General features: G+C 54.5%; 2 protein-coding genes across 2 annotated transcripts in view; both read left to right on the top strand.

Annotated features, from left to right (window-relative positions):
* NLRC5 (NLR family CARD domain containing 5) overlaps positions 1-14,018 on the top strand; it is a 60,458-nt gene extending 46,440 nt beyond the window's left edge. The window contains exons 34-48 of the mRNA XM_029924243.1: positions 27-104; positions 893-976; positions 1,393-1,476; positions 3,200-3,283; positions 3,898-3,981; positions 5,707-5,790; positions 7,691-7,774; positions 8,077-8,160; positions 8,305-8,382; positions 9,079-9,162; positions 9,248-9,319; positions 9,574-9,657; positions 11,308-11,391; positions 11,753-11,836; positions 12,655-14,018. Coding sequence (XP_029780103.1) covers positions 27-104; positions 893-976; positions 1,393-1,476; positions 3,200-3,283; positions 3,898-3,981; positions 5,707-5,790; positions 7,691-7,774; positions 8,077-8,160; positions 8,305-8,382; positions 9,079-9,162; positions 9,248-9,319; positions 9,574-9,657; positions 11,308-11,391; positions 11,753-11,836; positions 12,655-12,766 — 1,264 coding nt within the window. The 3' untranslated portion in view covers positions 12,767-14,018. The remainder of the gene's footprint in view (positions 1-26; positions 105-892; positions 977-1,392; positions 1,477-3,199; positions 3,284-3,897; positions 3,982-5,706; positions 5,791-7,690; positions 7,775-8,076; positions 8,161-8,304; positions 8,383-9,078; positions 9,163-9,247; positions 9,320-9,573; positions 9,658-11,307; positions 11,392-11,752; positions 11,837-12,654) is intronic.
* Positions 14,019-18,607: 4,589 nt separating this feature from the next.
* The window catches only part of CPNE2 (copine 2), a 46,737-nt gene continuing 44,339 nt past the window's right edge, over positions 18,608-21,005 (top strand). Inside the window, exon 1 of the mRNA XM_029924905.1 lies at positions 18,608-18,763. The gene's annotated coding sequence lies outside the window, so the exon portion shown is untranslated. The remainder of the gene's footprint in view (positions 18,764-21,005) is intronic.

Here is a 21,005-nt window from a genome sequence, read left to right as displayed (position 1 = left end):
ACGCCAACTACGTCTTCCCTCCTCAGCATTTCCGAGAGCCAGCATCAGCTCTGTCTCCAGCTGGAGTTTCCCCGTCAGGAGAACCCAGAGGCTGTGGCCCTCAGGTGGGACCTGGTACCTGGACCCCCAGAGGAGTAGCTGTTGGTGGGGTAGGGGTGGGGCACTGCTGATCTGGTTATTGATCTGATCAATAATTCTCATGTGCTGCTCAGAGTCCTTTGATATGCCAAGTGTCTAGTTGGCCAGTGAAATCTGGCCCAACCTGCCTCTCCGTGCTCCTATCCCCCCAAATCCTAATCTCAGCTCTAGTCATCCCCGCCATCTTTCCAGTCCTCCAACACCACCTTACTCCCTTTGACCTCAGGGCCTTTGCACAGGCTGTTCCTCTACCAGAATGTTTTCTCTTCCCTACCCTCTTCCTCATTATTCACCTGGCTAACCCCCCCCTCCCCATCTTCCAGGTCTCAGCTTAAATGCCACCACTTCCAGAAGGCCCCTCCTAACCCCCAGAGGTAATCAGGTTCTCCCGTGATCCACTCTTACAGGTGCTTGGATTCACAGCACCCCTAATTCATGCAGCACATTTTGGAAACCAAAATGTCACCCCTTTTGGGTGAATGCAGCCCTTGCATGTGTACATTCTGGGGAATAGACCACAGCTGGATCTCAGCCCAACTCACCTTGGCTGGGTCCCCTTGTGCAGTGAACAGCCTGCACAGCTGTGCCAGCTGCCCCATCCAGACCTCTCCTTCACAGCCCTTCGTATAAGTGAATAGAAAACTGTGGGACCTCCTTTCATTAGCATTTATTTGTCCCTGAAATGTTAGCTCCTTGTAGGCAGGCACTGAGTCGCCAGGTGTTCAGACACTGCTGTCTCCCTGTCTACCTCCAGGTTGGCTCATTGTGACCTTGGGACTCAGCACAACCTTCTTGTCTGTCAGCTGATGGAGACGTGTGCCAGGCTGCGGCGGCTCAGGTCAGAACCCTGAGACACCCCCTTGGGTCCCAAGGTCTCTGGTCACCCCCAGGACCCACTCCAGGCCACAAGGGAGAGGCTGGCCAGTCTGGGATGGGAATGAGCCTGGGGCAGCACTGCCTTCTCTGGCCTCCTCGCCTCCCTGAGAGCAGAGGATCACGCCACAAGGGAGAGGCTGGCCAGTCTGGGATGGGAATGAGCCTGGGGCAGCACTGCCTTCTCTGGCCTCCTCGCCTCCCTGAGAGCAGAGGATCACGCTTGGCCGACGGGGGAGAGCTCCAGGGAGGCCTAGGCGCCCCACTGGGAGCCCTCGGGTGGTTCCTTCCCGCCTCTTGGCCTCCCCAGCTCTGTGTGATGGATGACCCCTGAGGGCCATCGCACCTGAAACCCTCCAGAATGTGCTTGGGCCTTTTCAGCTTGTCCCTGGTGAGCCTCTGTGACACCAGCTCCCTGCTGCTGCAGAGCCTCCTGCCGTCCCTCTCCGAGCTGAAGACCTTCCGGTACGCAGTCAAGGTGTTCACTGCCCCCTGCTCTGCCCCCACACTTCCCGTCCTCCCCAGCCCCAGGCTCGGAGGCACCCGCTCCACGCCCCCCTCCCTGCCTCCCGGGGGCCCGGACCCCTCAGTGGCCCTGGAAATGAAGTCAGGCCCCCTGGCAGAGAATGATTTTCTCGTCACTGCTTCCCCCCCCTTTTTTTTCTTACATTTGAAATAATTGCAAACTAATAGAAGACCCAGAAGCAGTTCCATATGCCATTTCCCCAGATTCACCCCTTGTCGATATTTTTTTTACCTTGGCTCTTTTTCCCTTCCTCCCTCCTTCCTCGCCCCTCCTCTCTGCTCTCCTGTCTCCCTCTCTCTTCTTCTGAGTCATTTGAAAGTAGTAGCATAAACGTGCTCCTTCCCCCCTTACAGAGAATTTCCTAAGAACAAGAACATTCTCTCTCATGATCCAGTAAAAGCATAAAATGGAGGAAATGCAACATTGTTACAGTTACATGATTGTTATCAAAACTACCGTTTCTGTGCCCGTTTTGCCAAATGTCCCCATAACGTTGTTTGTTGCATTTCCCCCCCCCCCCAGTCCTGGGTTAAACCTAGGATCACACACTGCACTTCGTTGTTATTTGTCAACACTAGGTGACCATCTGGAATGTTCCTTAGCCCCTCTTTGTCTCGCATGGTATCGTCATGACATTTACATGCCAGTGATTTTGTAAAACGTCCTTCCGTTTGGCTTTGATGTTTCCCCGTGTTTAGATTTAGGTTCCGCCTGTGCAACAGAAATATCACAGAGGTGATGTTGTGTCTTTCCCTGATGGCACATGTTGTCTCTTTGTCCCCGGACAGGTGACAGGTAACTGTGATCACCCGGTTAAGGTGGCGTCTGCCAGGTTTCTTCCCTTGCAGAGTGACTGTTTTCCCCTTTCTAATTAGCCCCTATTTGTGGTGAGATACTTTAAGACTATGGAAGCATCCTGTCCTTCCTCACATTTTCATCTACGCATTTCCACCTCCGTTGATAATTCTTGCCTGCGTCAAATACCAGTGTGACGAGGGGCGCCTGGGTGGCTCAGTCAGTTGAGCAGCAGACTTCAGCTCAGGTCATGATGTCCCGGTTCGCGAGTTCGAGCTCCACATCAGGCTCTGTGCTGACAGCTCGAAGCCTGGAGCCTTCTTCAGATTCGGTGTCTCTCTCTCTCTTTCTCTCTGCCCTCCTCTGCTCACACTCTGTCTCTCTGCCTCTCAAAAATAAATGAATGTTTAAAAAAATTTTTTTAAATCAAACTTAAAAAATATATCCGTATGATGGTTGCAAAAGAGAGCTTTTCTAACTTTTCATTCTCTTTGAATCCAACTGATTGCACCAAGGAGAAGGTGTCCGTTTGGTGCCAGGGTATCTTTGACACCTCTCCAATACTCGCTACTCGCTTTTGTTGTGGAAATAAAGGTTCAGAGCTCATGGTCAAAGACAGTAGCTAGACTTGGTGGTGTCCGTTGTGAAGTTGCTACCTGAATATGGTTTAGGGAAATACTCAACTGGTACGTGCTCCTGCCTCCAAGCTCTATCTCAGCTTAATGATTCTGTGGCAGGGGGAGTTATGAAGGGAAGGAGGGCCGCTTCCCCCCGCCCCTTCCCTCCTCCTTGCTCTCTGCTACCGGCATTCAGGGTCCTTGAGACCGAGAGCCCCTACCTGACCTGCTGCCCTTTGACCCCCACCAGGCTGACCTGCAGCTGTGTGAGCTCCCAGGGCCTGTCCCACCTCACATCTGGTCTGAACCACTGCCCCCACCTGGAGGAGCTGGAGTGAGTCACAGAAGGGTGAGGGTGGGGAGGGATGGCCCAGCTGCAGGTGGTGACGACAGCTGAGCCTCTGATAAGGTGGGTGGTGGGACTCCACCTATCACTTTGTTCCCCAGTAAAGCCCAGTGACCCTGGATGTGGCCTGGGGTGGGGGGCTGAGCACTGTCTCCTTGCTCCCAAGTTACCACTCACTCGGAGTGACCCTGGACCATAAATAACTGCCTCTCTCGGCTTGGACTGTCTCATGTAACATGTAAAATGGGGGTCATCCTCTTTCTCTGCCTGGGAAGGCTGTGGGTGTCAGGGTGCAGAGAGGGCTCCAGGGACGGAAGGGATCACTGCACGTGTGCGTGCGTGCATGTGTGTGTGTGTCCCTTGTCCCTGGCTTCTGCGCTTGCAGCCCTCATCCAAGGCACCCCCTTTTTCAGCTGGGTCGGCTGTGATGGCCATGCCCCGGTGGGGCCTGGACGAAGAGGGTGGTCTAGGATCTGCAGCCCCAGAGCTGCCCTCCCCGGGGGCACCGAGAGAGGGAGGGGGCTGGTGAGACAGCTCCAGGAGCCGGCGGTGGGGACGGGGGTGCGTTTTCTAACACTCACTTCATACTCGGTCCCTTCCAGCTTGTCCAACAATCAACTTGGCGAGGAGGGCACCACAGTGCTGATGGGGGTCCTGGAGGGCAAGTGCTGGCTGAAGAGGCTGGAGTAAGTGGCGGCAGTGGTGGAGAGGGGAGGTGGGGAGGAGTCGGGAGCACGCGCAGGAGCGTCTGCAGCTCCTACGAACACAAACTATGAAATCCCTGGATGGATGCAGGTGAATGCCCTCCGTTTGACCTCCTCGCTTGGTCCTGAGTGCCATCAAAATGCTCGGTCGCCAGAAATGGGAAACTTGCTCAAACTGACCCAAACCAAAAAGGGGGTGGACCCTCCGTGCCCAGACACCTCTTCCGGTTTCAGATCTGTCATTTCCGAGGCTCTCCTCCCCGGCAAGCAGCACTCCTAGAGCTCTCCAGCCAACTTCTCCCACGCGTCCGTCTGTGGCAGGGTGATTAGGGGCACGGACTCTGGTTAGGAGCCACCCTACCTGGCTACAACCTGGGTGACCGCCCGTCCCAGTTTGTCAGAGCTGAAAGTCCCGCATCCTGGAGCCCCCCTCAAATCTAGGCAAGCCAGACCCCAGAGAAACCCTTGCTGCAGAGATCAAGGACCTTAAAACCAGCCAGGCTGAAATGAAAAATGCTACAACGGAGGTGCAGTACCAACTGGATACAGTCACACTGGGGATTGGAGAGACAGAGGGGAGCGTAGGTGAAACAGGAGATAAAATTATGGGGCTCAATGAAGCGAAGAGAAAGAGGGAGAGGAAATTATTAGATCACAAGGGGAGGCTTAGAGACCTTAGTGATTCCATAAAACGAAACAATATCTGTATCATAGGAATCCCAGAAGAAGAGCAGGGAGAAAGGGGCAAAAGTTTTATCTGAACAAGTTAGAGCTGAGAATGTCCCTAATCTGGGGATGGAAACAGGCATTCAAGTCCAAGAGGCACAGAGAATGCCCCTTAAAATCAACAAAAACAGGTCAACACCGTGACATATCTCAGTGAATTTTGCAAAATATGAAGATAAATTCTAGGCAAACCAGGACACCTTTTGCTTCCACCTCCGAATGTGTGAGCTTGGGCAAGTTACTTAACTTTTCTGTGCTTTTCTCCCCTTCCTGACTTTGGAAATAACAGCTGTACCTACTTCCATGGGTTGCAAGGATTAAATGAGATAATACATATATATAAGTCCTTAGAACAGAGCCTGGCAAAGTTCACACTCTACAAGTATTGACTATTATTATTATTATTATTATTATTATTATTATTATTATTCCTCTCTCTGCCCGGATGGGGGGCTTTAAGGAGTGTGATCCCATAAGCGACATGTAGTTGGGGTCCAGGAATGGGAGTCCTATAGCCTTGGATTCTGTTCCCAATGCTTTTACCTTCTGGGTGTGGCCTTGAACAAGTTTTCTAATGCTGTGAGCCTCAGAGGGCCTCATCTGTAAAACGGGGATGACAAGGGTTCCGCCTCTCAGGATGGGCCTGAGCTCAGTGCTTGGCCCCTAGTCTGTGCTCGGTAATAGTATGCTGTGACTCCGGGCCAACAGTCGGGGTCCAGTGTGACTTGGAACCTAGAACTGCTGCCTGGAGGGCCTTAATTCACGCAGAGAAACGGCTTTTGGATTTCCCATGCAGTTTTGTTTTGTACAACGTGTTTCCTCGGTGTGGATGTGCGTGGCCATCTTGGGGGTCCCTGAGCATTGCTAAGCACCAAGGCCTCAAGCCTCCACACTGGACAGGGCCTCGGCCTGCCCCTGGGACCCACCCCTGGGACACACCCCCAGCCATGCCAAGGCCCCCTCTGGCCTCCTGTCTTCCAGCCTCAGCCATCTCCCACTGGGCAGCTCCACCCTGGCCATGCTCACTCAAAGACTAAGCCACAGGACCCTCCTGCAGAGCCTCCGGTGAGTGACCAAGGGAGCCCATGGGAGTGAGTGGGGGACGGGCTCCCCAGCTCCTTCAGGACCACCCACCCAAGGAAGCGCTAGGGGGACTTCCCTGAGAACCCTCGTGGCTCCTCTCCTGGGCGCATCACCGCCTTCTCAAGTCGGTGCCCACTGCTATGGCCTTTGAGTGCTACCAGTTTCCTCCTGCTACAGAAGTGACCTGGAGGGGTTGGGTCCAAGTCCTGGAATGACCCTTAATGTGCACAGATTCACCCAGTGTTCTTGTGCGCGCCTCAGGGCTGCATTTCTTTCTTTTTTTTAATGTTTATTTAGTTTTGAGAGAGAGAGAGAGAGAAAGAGAGAGAGAGAGAGAGAGAGGGCAAATAGGGGAGAGACAGAGAGAGAGGGAGACACAGAATCCCAGGCAGGTGCCAGGCTGTGAGCTGGCAGCACAGAGCCCAACACGGGGCTTGAACTCACAAACCAGAGATCGTGACCTGAGCTGAAATCGGATGCTCAACCCACCGAGCCACCCAGGTGCCCCTAGATTCTGCGTTTCTGACAAGCATCCAAGTAATACCAATTCTGGGGGCCACAGACCACACACTTGGAGTCATGAGGGTCTAGACTCGGACCCTCATGGTGACTTTGACATTCTCCCCAGATATAACACATCCTTTTCATGTGATTTTTCAAAATATGAAATGTGGTAGCTAAAAACAACCCCGGCCACGGCACAAGCATTGCTTTGCCCCCGTCCCCACCCCCGACGCTAGCAGTGCAGAGTAGGCAGCAAACGCGCGGTCAGACAGTTCTGGGAAGCATATCAGATAGGACTAGGTCATTGCGTCCAAAATTAACTTACAGAAGTTGATTCTGTGAAATGAAAGGAAGCAAAACAATCTTCAAAGACTCAACATGGGGCCAAGACAGTTTGCCTCTGCTGTTTTGTTTTGTTTTTCTGTAGTCATGGAGGCAGGGCAAGGTCAGGGTGCAGAAAAGACAATACACTGGCTTTATAGAAAAGCCCAGCATTTGCAGAGTCAGAACACCTGTGTCCTGGAGAAATGATTTGCCTGAATTACAGAACCCACGTGATCTTGGCATTCGGCCGGGCTGGAGATCCCTGGCACAGAGGCTGAGGCAAAGCCTGGTCCAACCAAAGAACATGGCCACTGCCCAAGTGAGGGGCTCTGGGCTTTTGTTTCCACTTTGCCTGGGAGTCACTAGGAGTCTTTGGCCAGTCACAGCTCCTCCTTTGTCCTCAGTTTTCTCATCTGGACTTTGGGTACAGTCATGCGCACCTTGCCTGTCCCCCTCCCCAACCCCTGAAGTTTACTGACCAGCAGATGGGTTCCTGGATGTGTAAAAGCTTTGCAAACTGTAGAGTTCTTAGCGCAGCCCCTGCAAAGGCTTTCCCACTAAGGCTTCTGCTTCTCCAGTGTGAGCAGGAGTGGTATTTGTGACGTCGGCTGCCACTAGGTTTCTGAGGCTCTCAGAGCTGCCGGCAGCTTAGAGAAGCTAAGATGAGTTGCCTGTCCCTTCCCAACCCACGACAGCTTCGGCAGGGTCACACGATACAAGCAAGGGTCTCCCTGAGTATGCTCTTCCCGGTCAGGTCCCATGACCTTCACCTGCTTCCCTACTGCGTGAGCCCAGAGACCACCAGGGACCCCAATATAGGGTGTGAGAGTGTGATCGCAGCCAAAGGGATTCAGGTCACACATCGGGAGGACATCCTAAACAGAAGACAGGAGTTTGGAGTCCTCACCTTACACAGGGTGAGGGGACTCTCTTGCTATGAGCCGAGGCCTCTCTCCAGACTTCAGCCTCCTCTTCTGTTCTGGGAGGGGGCCGTGGACCAAAGGGCATGGGTGGCAGGCCACTGGTTTCAGTTCGTCTCTGTTCTCTCCCCAAGCTTGAGCCACAACCAGATCGGAGACACTGGAGCCCAGCACTTAGCTGCCGTCCTGCTGGCGCTGCCCGAGCTCAGGAAGATAGAGTGAGTGGCCAGTGCTGCTGATGGGGACCCTCAGCAGCCACACCACAGGCGGGGTGGACACTGGCCCCGGCTCAGGCTGACATCCCTCCCCCAGACCTCAGTGTGCAAGTGGTGGGGCTAGGTCACTCCCTGGCCCTGCCAACTTTGGGACCTTCCGTCAGCCCAGGCCCTGCCCCTCTCTGGTCCTTTGTGCCCCCGTCAGGCTGGGAAGGTGTGGGCGGGGGGATGCTGTCTCTTGGAGTCCTAGGAGATGGGGAGGGAACATGGGGTGTCTCAGAGTCTAACGCCTGCCCTGCCCTCAGCCTCTCAGGAAATGGCATTGGCCCCGCTGGGGGAGCACGCTTGGCAGAATCTCTCACCCTCTGCAGAAACTTGGAGGAGCTGATGTGAGTGTGAGCTCCAGTGGCTGTCTTCTGTCCTCTGTGTCCCCACGGCCCTCCTGGCCTTTGTGTCCCCCCGCGGGCACAGGCCAGTACCGGGGTCCAGCGCTGGCCAGGCCCACGCTCAGCCTCGCCCCTCTCCTCTTGCAGGCTTGGCTGCAATGCCCTGGGGGATGCCACAGCGCTTCAGCTGGCCTGGGGGCTGCCCCGGCACCTGAAAGTCCTGCAGTGAGTGCCCCCCTGCTGGGGCTTGTGGGGCGCTGGCAGGGAGGGGCTCCCGGGGAGCACTGGGGGACCAAGGCCCCCTCTGGCCAGACTGTGGTGTGTACTGGGGCCGCCTGTCCCCACCCTGCCCCCTCCCCCCCTGCCTTGGAGTCTAGGGCAGGGCTGTCAGGAGACCCAGCCCCATCCTGGGTTGCCACCAGCCCCGTAGTGGCCCTTGGCCTCACCACTGCCCTTTCTGAGTCTCAGTTTCCTTATCTGCAAAAGAAGAACAGTGGTCTCGGCTCTGGGCCAGTCTGTGAGGGTAGTTAAGGACGTGGCAGCCAAGGGCTCTGCAGGAGAAAACCTCCAGTTCATGCCTGCGGGCCTGTTGGAGCCTCACAACAGCCCCGTGGCCGAGATTTCTATTTGTTCCATTTTCCAGGCAAGGGAACTAGAGCCAAGAGAGGCACGGAGAGCTTACCTTACTTGCACAGGAAAGAGCCAGGCCTTGAACATGGGATCTCAGACCCCAAACCGAAGGCGCTGATACCCATCCATGTCCTGTGTGGAGGGGGAGGTGGCCAGGGGTGGCAGGTGACCAGAGACAGCGTAAGGTCTGATGGTGCAGCCTGAACCAGTGCTGAGTGTGGGGGATCTGGGAAGGCTCCCAATCCCCACACCGGCCCCCCAGGCTCCCCTCACCTCCTCCCCTTTCTCTAGCCTGCCATCTAGCCGTCTGGGCCCAAAGGGGGCGCTCAGCCTGATCCAGGCCCTGGATGGATGCCAGTATGTAGAAGAGATCAGGTGAGTGGGGACCATGGAGCCTGGGCAGAGGGACAGGCGGGGAGGGTCTGGGGGCTTCTCTCACAGGTGTCTCCCTGCCCGACAGCTTGGCAGAGAACAGTCTGGCCAGAGGGTTCCCGCAATTCTGTCAGGGGCTCCCACTGCTCAGGCGGATAGAGTGAGTCGCCTCTCCTGACTCCCTAGGGCGCTGGGGTGGGTGGGGGACAGCCCTTCAAGGCCTTTGATGTGACAGGGGTGTCAGGCGTAGGGGGGCCTGGAGCAAAAAAGGGCACCTTCCTAAGACCCCCACCCTGCCCCACACCCCGGCCCCTCCTCTCCCTCCTGTTCTGATTGCACAGTAGACTGAGGCAGGCTGGCTGGAGGTGCCCCTGCCTCAGACACCCCCCACCCCGTCCCCTACTCTGTCCCCAGCCTGGTTTCATGTGAGATGGATGACCACACTGCCAAGCCCCTCGCTGCCAGCCTGCTGCTCTGCCCGGCCCTGGAAGAAATTCTGTGAGTGCTTGCAAAAAGCCTAAGCTGGGCAAAGTGGGCATCTGGGGGCTTGGCCTGCCTGCCAGTCACCGAACAGCCTAGAGCTGGCCCCTCCCGCCCTGGCCGGTCCCCCTTCTGTAAATGGGGGAGGTCATTCTTGCTGAAACTCCTTCTCAAGGAAGTTGTAACATTTGGGCTGTGAGCGATGTTGGGCCAATCCATTCAGCCTCTCTTGCCTATTTCTCCGCCTCTGAATTGGAGGGGGTGGGGTGGGCAGGGCAGGGAGGCAGGCCAGCTCCTCTCTAAAGGCTCTTGGCCCCTGACCTTTCCTTTGGGGCCTCCATAAACGAACACCTGCCCATAGTGAAGAATGGCTGAAACCAGCAAGCCCCTGACCTGCCCACTGCCCATGCCCACCTCCCTCTTGGCAACCAGAGGCACTCTGACCTCGGGCAGCACTGCCTCAGGGGCCAGCTGCACTGCCAGGACTAGCCTGGGACCCTGACCACACAATGGAAGAAAATGGTGTTTCCTAAAATACAGGACACAAGTGATTCAAAGACAATTTTAGGTTTGCATCTTAAAAGGTTTTTTTTATTTTAAATTTTTAAAAAATTATTTTTGAGAGACAGAACATGAGCAGGGGAGCGGCAGAGAGAGAGGGAGACACAGAATCAGAAGCAGGCTCTAGGCTCTGGGCTAGCTGTCAGCACAGAGCCCAACGCGGGGCTTGACCCCACGAACTGTGAGGTCATGACCTGAGCTGAAGTCAGCCGCTTAACCGACTGAGCCACCCAGGCACCCCAACCTTAAAAGTTTTAATCCTTCTCATTACATGACCCCAAAGTGTCAGATCAATGCTAAGGCATCTTTTTAACACCTAACACTGGTGATTCTCCCTTATTTATTTGGTTTTTTTTTTTACTTAATAAGTCAAAAAATATTGTTTGTGACCATGCGGCAGGTACTTATTTCATACCAAAGATAAATTTGAGATTATCCAGTCAGCTAGCCCAATTCTCATGGTCTTGAAATATTACCGTGCCAGAGAGTAAATTTCTCAGGGTTTGAATTTTCTCTGCTTCAGTTTTTCTTCATGAGTTTCCCTTTTTAGCCAGCAGGGGGCAGGCCACAGGCTCATCACCTTAGGAACGTAGAGCATAGGTTCCTGCTGGAAGTTACTACTGTTGTCTGCACGGTGTTTAACCTTGTAACTGCCTTCTATTTAGGGTTGTCAACACAAGTTTTCCATTGCTAGTGATAAACATTCCCTAGGATTAATTTCTTGAAGCAAAAACAGCGGGGTGGGGGTGAGCACTGCTTAAAGAAAAATATCACACAAGAGTGTAATACAGGAGGTGCGCACAGGGCAAAAATCATGGAAGCACCTGCATGGTGGACGTTTGGACTACGGCATGGTTGCTGCCGACTGTGTGCTCGCTGAGTTCTCTGCACAGCCAGCTCCCCAGCTGTCCGGGTTCTTGAAGCATGACTGGTTGGAAAACGGGGCTCGGGAGGGGAAGGCACTACCTGTGCCCTGAAGTCTTCGGGGAGGGCACACAAGCAGTGCATCTTGGCCTTTCTTGGCCAGGCCTCCCCACCTGCCACCTCGTCTCTACCCCTCGACTTCCTTGTTCTCCTGCCACTGACCTTAGGACCCCTACCCTGCAGGCTGTCCTGGAATCTGCTTGGTGACGAGGCAGCTGCCAAGCTGGCCGGGATCCTGCCGCAGATGGGCCGGCTGAAGAGAATGGAGTATGAGGGGCACATCCTCGGAAACCAGAACTGGGGGAGGGCATGAAGGGGGGCCTGCATCCTGATCCTGGCAGAGGGCAAGAGGCCACTGGGTCCGGCCCCTGCCTGTGAGGAAGCCCTCGCTGAGTTGGCACACTCTGCTCCAAGCCCCTGCTGACTTAAACTCTCCCTGGGTCCCACCTCCAGCTTTCCCGCTGCCCTGTAGTCTGTTGGGTTCTCTAAGCACCTTGGCCTGGGGAGGTGGGCGGGGGGGGGGGGGGGGGGGGGGGGGGGGGGGGGGAAGAGGGGGTTGGAGGAAAGCCCATCCCCCACACTCATGCCAGTTTCTCTCTTTCCCTTTTCTCTGCTATCTATTGAGAAGCCTGGAGAAGAATCGGATTACGGCTTGTGGGGCCCGGCTCCTGGCTGAAGGGTTGGCACAAGGGTCTGGCATCCAAGTCATTCGGTAACAAGGGCTCACGGGGGCAGGGATGGTGGGTGGGAGGCCACACCAACCTCTCCAGTGTAAGGGGGACTCCCTGTGGGAGGAGGCAAGACCTGGGTTGGGTATTATCAGAGGAGACTTGGATCACTTGGATCCAAGCAGGCCTGGATCAAATCCCATTTCTGCCCTTTGCCAGTTAGGTAACTTTGTGTTAGTAAACTCAACCTCTTTTAACCTCAGTTTTCCCCATCTGTAAAGTGGGGTCAGTGGTAGTATCTACCTCAGAAAGTTGCTATGAGGACTAAGCGATTATATAAAGCACTGAGCACAATGCCTAGCACATAGTAAGCATTTAAGATTAAATAATCAGAGAGAGGCACCACATATAGTTGTGTAGGCTGTACACTGCACAAGAGCATTGCCACTAAGGGACATCATTTATGTAGTAGACATTTTGGATTTCTAGTAAATGGTAGTGAAGCATCTTGTTCTATAGAAATCAGTATCTTATGATGGTTTCAAATGATGGAAGTAAAGTGTCTTAAAGAAGGGTAGTTTTCCCCTATTCGCACAAATGTGTCCTATGAGCATGGTCCTGGCTGGGATCACTAGCTCCCAGAGATGAAGACTGAGTGGGGGAAGTCAGGAGGTGGGTGTGGAGGACACCCTGTCCCGAGGGCAGCCATGCTGGCCTAACACCTGCCTCTGCCAGGGAGCTCTGGGCGTGGCTCTCCCTGTCTTGGGCCCAGGTCTCCCCATCTGTAGATGAAACAGGGGATGGGGACGAGAAGACGAGTGAGCAAGTCTGAGACCTGAGCACCTGTCTCTGTGCCCTGCAGCCTCTGGAGTAACCCCATCTCCCCCAACATGGTCCAGCGTCTGCAGAGCCAGGAGCCCAGGCTGGACTTCGCTTTCTTTGACAAGCAGCCGAAAGCCCCTTGGGGTACTTGATGGCCCCCTCAAGAGCCTTCGAATCCAGCCAAGTGAAGCCAGCTTCTACCCACCAGGACTGAGGGCTCAGGCAAAGAGCCACAGCAGGGTCGCTGCATGCTGCCCGAGGAGGGCGGAGCATACTTGTCTTGCTACAGTCTTCCAGAAGGGACCAGAAGCCTCGTATGGCCAGTAGACTACCCTGCTGCATATCACGTGAGATATGCATGGTGAGCTGGGGACATGCTGCACAATGAGAATGTCATGATGCTATGTGTGGCACAGAAGGTGACCCATGGCAGAACGCTATGTGACGTTACATAGAGCTTGTGTGGCCTCTGGGTCACTGTCACGGGTCCTAGCATCGCACATGGCACGACATATGATTTGTGGTTCAGAGATGACATGTGACAGATGCTCATATCATATGATATGTGCTGGCCAGATATACTCAGGCTGGTTCAAAATCTAATTTATTACTTTTTAAAGCCAAGTATTTTTATATATTGCATTTCCAGGGCATCTAAGCTAGGGAATGTCCTCCACCCAGAACCGGAGATGGGGAGAGTGTCCAAGCACTGACCAGCCCAGTGACCTGAGAACCAAGCCAGGGACTTAGCCATGAGGCTTTTGGATGAGTCCCCTCCTGCCTCAAGCCTCAGTTTTCCCATTCATAAATGGGATGATGCCCTCCTCCTAAACACTAGTTTCCAAGGACTTTGGGCCCAGGGTCACGTACAGTCCTTGGGAATGGCCAGGCCTCCTCTGACCTACGTCTGGGAAGAAACCGGGGCTCAGGGTGTGGGGATAGGCACAACCAAGATAAGCAGGCAAGGCCACTGGGTCCAGTCACTACCTCAGCAGGATCCGGGTGAGTTCCCAGGGCCTGCACGTGCTACATCACACTCTTATTACTTCCAAGGATGGCACTGCTACGCTCTAAGCCAAATTGGACCAATAAACGTGGATGGTGTCGCAGCCTCTGCCCTGAGCCTGATGTGTCCTGGTAACTCACCAGGTCAGAAATGGTTCACGCCCTGCCCCAGGGACTGGAGAGCAGGACAGACCACAGAGAGGTGAACCGAGAGGAGCACTGGCCCAGGAGTCCAGAGACGTGGGGTCCACTCCAGACTCTGTCCCCGTATGGTCACAGGCTCCCGGGCAAGTTGCCTTCTCTCTCCAGATTCAGCTGTACCATGTGGGTATTATAGAAGCTCAAAGTGTTAGAAACATTCTTTGTTTGACCTGCATTATATTTAAACTCTTTTCTGAATCAACTGTCCGTCTTTAAAATTGGGAACTTTTACATGAAACTCCAGATTTTCAGCTTTCGTTAGGTGGTGGTCCCACATTCACTCAGGAGTAATCCGTGGAGTCATGTGACCATGCCTTTAGATATAGCACACACCTCTCAGTTGGCCACAGTTCCCGTCACCCTCTAATGTATCACCCCTCCATTTTGCTGCTTGCCTGGCGGTCCTTGTGAGAGCGTAGTATTTCCTGGGCTCGAGGAGTCCGCTGGTGGGGGGGACCTAAAAAACATGGCTTTGGAAGTCAGATGGACATAGAACAGACTGTGGCCTTTGAAGACAGGACTATTTCTGGACAAGGGTTACTAACACTCCTGGATCCCCAGGACCTTTGGAGGCATCCAGGAAGCACGGTTATACAACGTCCCTAGTTGGCAGTGGGCAATGGTTTATTGCTAGTTCCCTTCTCCTTTTAGGGCTGAATACATATGAGGTGAAGAGATGCTTGAAATGACAGGAGAACGGCACCCACTCTCTGTCATCTGCCTGTGGGCTGAACAAACTGATGGCAGGGGAGCCTTCCCCCAGAGCTGCACTCCATTGTGAAAAGCAAGCAGGCAGGGTGCAGTTACCGCCTAGCACCACTAGAGGGCAGGTAGGCCCACTGGTGATTCCGGAGATTACTTCCTTCCCGATTGGACCCAGAACCAAGTCAGGAGGTGATGCTAGGGGCCTGTCCCACCCGGCAAGGATCCTGGGATGCCCTGCCTGCTAGTGGTTCACCTGGATGGCTCAGCCCTGACCTTTGCCGCTCTCCACGTTGTCTCCGGCCCCCCGCCAAGCACGAGGAGAAAGTCCTTCGGCCAAGTGCCAAGTGCCCACACCCCACAGGAGGACACTCTTATCGGGCTAGGGTCAGGACACACCTGGCACCGAACAGGGCCATCATCCTGTCACGGGGGAGGGGATGGGCAGGCAGAGGTTCTAACAAGTTTACCCAGAAACCTTGAACCCCGAATGCTCTCTCCCCTCTCTGGGAAATGACACCACGTTGACTCTGGACGCTCAGAAGGCACCTTCATACCAAGGGGCAGGGGTTGTACTATCTTCTCTCTTTGCCCCAAACTGGAGGATGAGTCCCTCAAAGCCTGAAGGTGACTTGCCCAGGAAGTCATGGCTGAGGAAGGACCAGGACCTGCACCAGAAGCTCCAGGCCAGACAAAATGCACACCAGGGAAGCCCAGAGCTCAGGGATGCTCTCCATTTGCTGTTTACTCATTTTCCTTCCATCCCTTTCAGCTCTGGCCAAGTTCTAAACCCCAAGAAGCTTTCAGCAGCTGCCCTGAGATAAACCGTGTGCTCAGCCCTGCCCAGCTGGCTGGGCCCACTACGGGCGGTGTGCAGGCACCTTGTTCCTTTTCCTATTCATCCTCTCCAGCCACCTGCTTGCTGGAGGCCTGGACTGTCTTTCTACCAACACCGATGAGGTCCAGTCGCCCTGCCCCCTTCCTCCAAACAGTAAGCTGCTTAAATACACGCATGAAACAGACACAATTCAAAGAAAAGTGAGGCTGTGGCCAAGTAAGCAAGGTAATGAATATGGCACTCCCGATTTCTGTGCATGAATCTTCCCCCCCAAGAATGTGAGCCGGCTGGTCAGTACCCACGTCTGTGTACAAGGCTGGGCGAAGCTCCTTTTGCTACTTCGTCCCTTGGTCTCCATCCTAGGGTTTCACAGATGGAACATCCACCTTTCTGATGGATGTCACAGAATCGTCCTTCCTGTCCCCACAGGCCTCAAGTCCTCCCAGATTGCCCCTTCCATCCTGGCCCCAAACACACACATCTGAAACCCACTGTCCTGGCCACTGCATCTAAGACTATAAAATCACAGTTATGGAAACTTTAATGTGCAGTCAGATCATCTGGGGATCTTGTTAACAAGCAGATTCTGGTTCAGCAGGTATCGGGCAGGGCCTAGGATGCTGCGTTTCTAAAAAGGCCCCCAAAGGTCCGTGCTCTCGCTTGGAACCTGCTTGGGATTCTCTCTCTCTCTTTCTCTCTACTTCTCTCTCTCTCTCTCTCAAAATAAATAAATAAACCTTGAAAAGAAAACTCAGTATTTAGAAAGCTCCCTAGGCAATGCTATTATGCAGCCAGGGGTGTGGAGTAGGCTACACAAGACTTTGTACCTAGACCCCTTCTTCTGCCCCAAGGACCCTCTCCTTCCAGACAAGGACGCGGAGACCCAGAGAGTTTTCCTGATTTGTCCAAAGGCGCAGAGCTAGTAAGTGGTAGACCCGGGAATCAAACCTGTGTTTCATGACCTTTTTTTCCCCTTTCCTGTTTCAGTGAGATACAGCTGCACACAGCACTATGTGAGTGTAAATATAGGCTAAGGACTCGACTTGCCTATGTTGTGAAATGATCACCACAGTAAGTTTATTTAACATCCAGGATCTCATATAGTTACCAAAAAAACCTGAAAAAGAAAACAATGGTTTTTTCCCCTAGAGATGAAAGCTCATAGGATCCACTCCCTTAACCACTTTCAAATTTTGTGACTCAGCCCCACAGGGGCGGCCCCGGTTTCCCTATCTGTATGGTGAAGGGTAGGACACGTGGAGACGGGGCGCAAAGACCTATGTTCACGAGCCCTGCAAAGGTGACCTGATGGTTAATTCTCCCTCGGGGAGGGCTCTGAGCCCTCTGTCACCTGCCTTGCCTGGTTATTGTCCTTTTGGGGTTTCCACCATCCCCGACCCCCTCCAGATCCAAAGCCATAATCTCAGCAACAAGCTGCCTTGGTTTACAAAGGAGAAGATAGGGGCCCAGAGAGGAACAAGACCCGCCAAGGTCACACAGTGAGTATTCAATGGAGCTTCCGTTCCAATCGTGGGACAAGAAGGAAGTTGAGGTGGTCCTGGCCGGGGATTCAACCGGTCTGCCAGCCTGTGTGTTCCTCAGAGAGCACCCCCGCCACCCACACCACCCCAAGTCTGGAGGGCTGTGCATTCTACCTCGTGCTACTTCTGCCCCAATCCCCTCCCATGGCCAAGGCCAGGCCAGAAGGTGGTGACCCCAGCCAGAGCTGGGCACGCCCTCTGGGCACGCCCTCTGGACACGCCTTCTGAACACATCCAGAGCTTCCTGGGAAAGACCTTACAGTGGCTGCTTTGGGAAAGCTCCTCCCAGGCCTGGTCTCAGGAAGTTCTGGGGACAGCTGGTCTTCCTCCTGCCCGCCCCCCCCCCCCCCCCCCCCCCCCCCCCCCCCCCCCCCCCCCCCCCTGCGCTGTCGCAGCCTCCCTGGTGAAGCACCCCACCCCCACCCCATGTGTCTCCCAGCTTCCAGAGCTGGTGTCCTCCCTGGCCCTGGCCTTTGGCAACCATACCTTGTTGTTCACCCCACAAAACTCCAGGCCTGCCCTGGATGCCCACAAAGTGACCTTTCCCCTAAGGGGGAGCCCACTGAAAACGGGCTTTCACTTGAAAACAAATGCCAGCTGGGGGGCCCCGGGTTGAGTGCATCAGTTTCCCCAGCTGCTCCTGTGGTCCCCAACCCCGCACGAATGTTTTGGTGCAAGGTTGGGCCCAATGGAGGTGCTGGGGCTGACTGGAAGGCCAGGGGAGCCCCGGGCATCCTGACCCGAGAAGGGGCATCCCTGCCTTACAGTGACCACAGCCTGGAACCCCAAAATAGCCAGAGCAGTGCACCAGCCCTGGGGTCTAAACCTGCTTGGTACTGTGCTAACCACATAAGGGTCTCACTGAATTCCCACAAGCATCCCAAGAAGCAGGTACAAGTCTATCCCTCCATTTTACAGAGGAGAAAACTGAGGCCCAGCGGACTGAGTGATCTCAGGCAATACCTGGAGTGGCTGGATTCAAACCCAAAGTCATGACCCTTTGCCTGAAGCCTGGCGCCAGGGTCAGCTATGAGACTCTTGAGGGGCTCCGTCGTGAATCTGTCTCCGTATCAGCTCCCTGTGGCAGATGGCATTTTCCAAAGATGGCTGCCACAATTCCTCCCATCCCACATGCTCTCCGTACAATGTGACTGTCCTCTCACCAGAGGCAGGTCTATGGAGGGAGCTAGTGACAATGGCAGAAGTGACATTCCATGACTTCCAAGGCTGGCTTCTATAAAAGATAACAAGGCATCCACCTGATTCCCCTGGGAGGCTCACTCTGGGATCTCAGCTGTAATACTGCGTGGAAGTCCAGGCCACATAGAAGGTCATGGGTAGCTGTTCCAGTTGACACTTGCAGCTGAGGTCTCAGCTGACAGCCGGCGTCAGTTACCAGACACACGCCTTCTAGAAAACTCCAGCCCCTGTCATGGTCTGACTGCAACTGTTTGAGATAGCCTAATCAAGAGCCATCCTCGCTAAGCCCAGGTGGCCCCCCCCAGGGCCATGAGAGATCATGAAGTTTAGGGTGATTTGTGATGCAGCATAAATAACTGGGATCCCTTCTACCTTCTAAGCCCCTTACACAACCCTGAGGCCAGCCAGGGCCCGGTTCACAGGCAGTACCCTCACGGGGCTGTAATTTACAAGCACACTGAAAGGTACAGACAACCCTGGTTATTCCGATCTGTTTGTCCCGACAGCCTGGACTATGGAAATAAACACCCAGATGGCAGGTGTTTGACATACTAGGTCCATTTGGGGGAAATTGAGGAGGAGGCCTCCGCCAGGGCAAGAAAAGATGTCCTCCAACGTAATGCTCTAACTGCTTTACATTGCATGTGGATCAAGGACAGAGGGTAAGACACTTGGCCTTAATCAATGGATCTCTGGCTTCTTTTTTTTTAAATGCTTATTTATTTTTGGTGGGAGGGGCAGAGAGAGAGGGAGACTGAGGATCTGAAGCAGGCTCTGCGCTGACAGCAGTGAGCCGGATGCAGGGCTTAAACTCATGAACCCCGTGAGATCATGACCTGAGCTGAAGTCCGGCATTTAACTGATGACTGAGCCACCCAGGTACCCTGACCTGTGGTTTCTCCTCATTCCTGACGTTTTTTTAGACAGCTTTATTGAGATATAACATTCACCCCTTTAAGATACACAAGTGAATGGTCTGTGCAACCACCACTATAATTTCAGAACATTGTTAATCAGCTCCCCCACAAGACATCCTAAAGTAATAGCAATTATTCCCCAATCTCTCCTCCCAGGCCTAGAGAGCCACTAGCCACTACCTTCTGTCTCTGTGGATTTATCTAGTGTGGACATTTCATATAAATGGAATCATACAATATGTGATCTTTCATGACTGGCTGCTTTCATCTACCATAACGTTTTCAAAGTCCGTTCATATTGCATGTACGCCCACACCTTTCTGTAGCTGAATAATATTCCATTGTATGGCTAGGCCACATTTTGTTTATCCATTCATCAGTTAATGGGCATTTGAGTCATCTCCACTTTTTGGCTATTCGTGATGCAATGAACCTTTATGTATGAGTTTTTGCACGGACATATGCTTTCATTTCCCTTGGGTAGACACCTGGGTGGGATTGCTGTCATCCCTGGCCTTTGTATTCTGTCCATTTGGCCACGGATCCAGTATCTTCTACATCCTGGGTAGACCCACCTACCTCATCCTTCAGGGCTTCTAGAGGAAGCTTGGTTTCCGTGGCTGAAATCTGTGCCACCCCACCTCCAACCTTTGCACTTTTCAAACAATAACATGATTGTCACTTCAGGGGAGGGGCTCTGCTTGGGTTCACCATTGTCCATCCCAGTGCCTGTCTGGGCACAGTGTCCTGTGGCTCTTGGGCAAGGAGAGCAAAGGGATTCTGGGGGCCAGATCAATCAAGAAAGGCTTCCTGGGGGAGGTGGGGCTGGAGGTTGGTCTAAGAATGCCTGTAGATTGGTTTGCTCCACAGCTTGGCTGAGGGCTTTGAGGACTTTGGTGGAGGAAAGATGAGGAGAGCTTGGAGAAAGGAAGGACGGATTGGGGACCGGCAGGTAGAGAACAAAGCTCAGAGCCCTGGGGTTTGGTGGCAGCCCCCCTAAGCCTGCAAAGTGCCTGTGACTCAGACTGGAGGGAGGTTCATGGGCTGCAGCGCGAGTCTCCTAGTTAACCCTCTCCTACCTGGAATGGAAAACCCACAACCCAAGAGCAATGCCTTAACTCTCAGTTGCCCAGTCCTTGAGCTGCAAGGCCAAGGGCTTTTTGGACGTGGCTGTGAGATCTCCCACAATCTGGTTAAATGAGGCTCAGCTGTCTGAGACACGGAATGGTGACTGGCCGGGGGGGGGGGGGGGGGGGGGCACATAAATACCGCTGAGCGGCCAGCAGCAGGAGCTCCTGGCGACAGATGCATTTTTTAAGAATTGGTGCTTCTTCTAAGGAAAAGATGGCCTTCGCAGAAAGGGGGGCTCGGTGCCAGGGCCCTCAAGACCCCCCTTAATTATGCTTCCGCTAACTAGCCCCAGGCACTGTTCAAAGTCTTTATCTTATCCTCTCAGAGAAATACGTGTCATCTTCCCTGTGCCTGGCGACAAGGAAATGCCGAGCTCTTTTACTGGGGGGCGGGGGAGACGACACTGCGGTCCTGGTGCTGCTCGGTACGGCCCAGAACCTAGCCCTACGGTGAGTCCCCCGAGGGCGCAGCGCGGGGCTCTTGGGGTCGAGGCCGCAGGCGGCGAGCCGGGGCCCCGAAGGCCCGGGCTGAGCCCACCCCTCGGTTCCCGCGTCCGCGGCCCTGAGCGCAAGGTGCTCTGAACTCGGAGGCGCCCGCGGCTCCGAGGGCGCTGGCCCGGGAGGGTGCGAAGCAGAGGCGTTCCGATCCGCGGAGTCCTAGCCTGGATCGTTCGGACCCTCAGATCCCGGCCTCGAGCGTTCGGACCCTCGGGTTCGGGCCCCCGCGGTGCTGAGAGCCCGGAGCGCCAGGGCGCGCCAGCCGCGGGCTCGGAGCCGCGGACGGCGGGCGGGACAGCTCCCCCGCTCCGCCCGTGGGGAGCGCTCGCCCCTCCAGGAAGCGCCCGCCTCGCCTCGCC

This window comes from Suricata suricatta, chromosome 16, assembly GCF_006229205.1.
Source record: "Suricata suricatta isolate VVHF042 chromosome 16, meerkat_22Aug2017_6uvM2_HiC, whole genome shotgun sequence".
NCBI classification, from domain to species: domain Eukaryota; kingdom Metazoa; phylum Chordata; class Mammalia; order Carnivora; family Herpestidae; genus Suricata; species Suricata suricatta.
The sequence above is the reverse complement of the archived record's forward strand: the minus strand, read 5'-3'. Positions and strand labels throughout refer to the sequence as shown.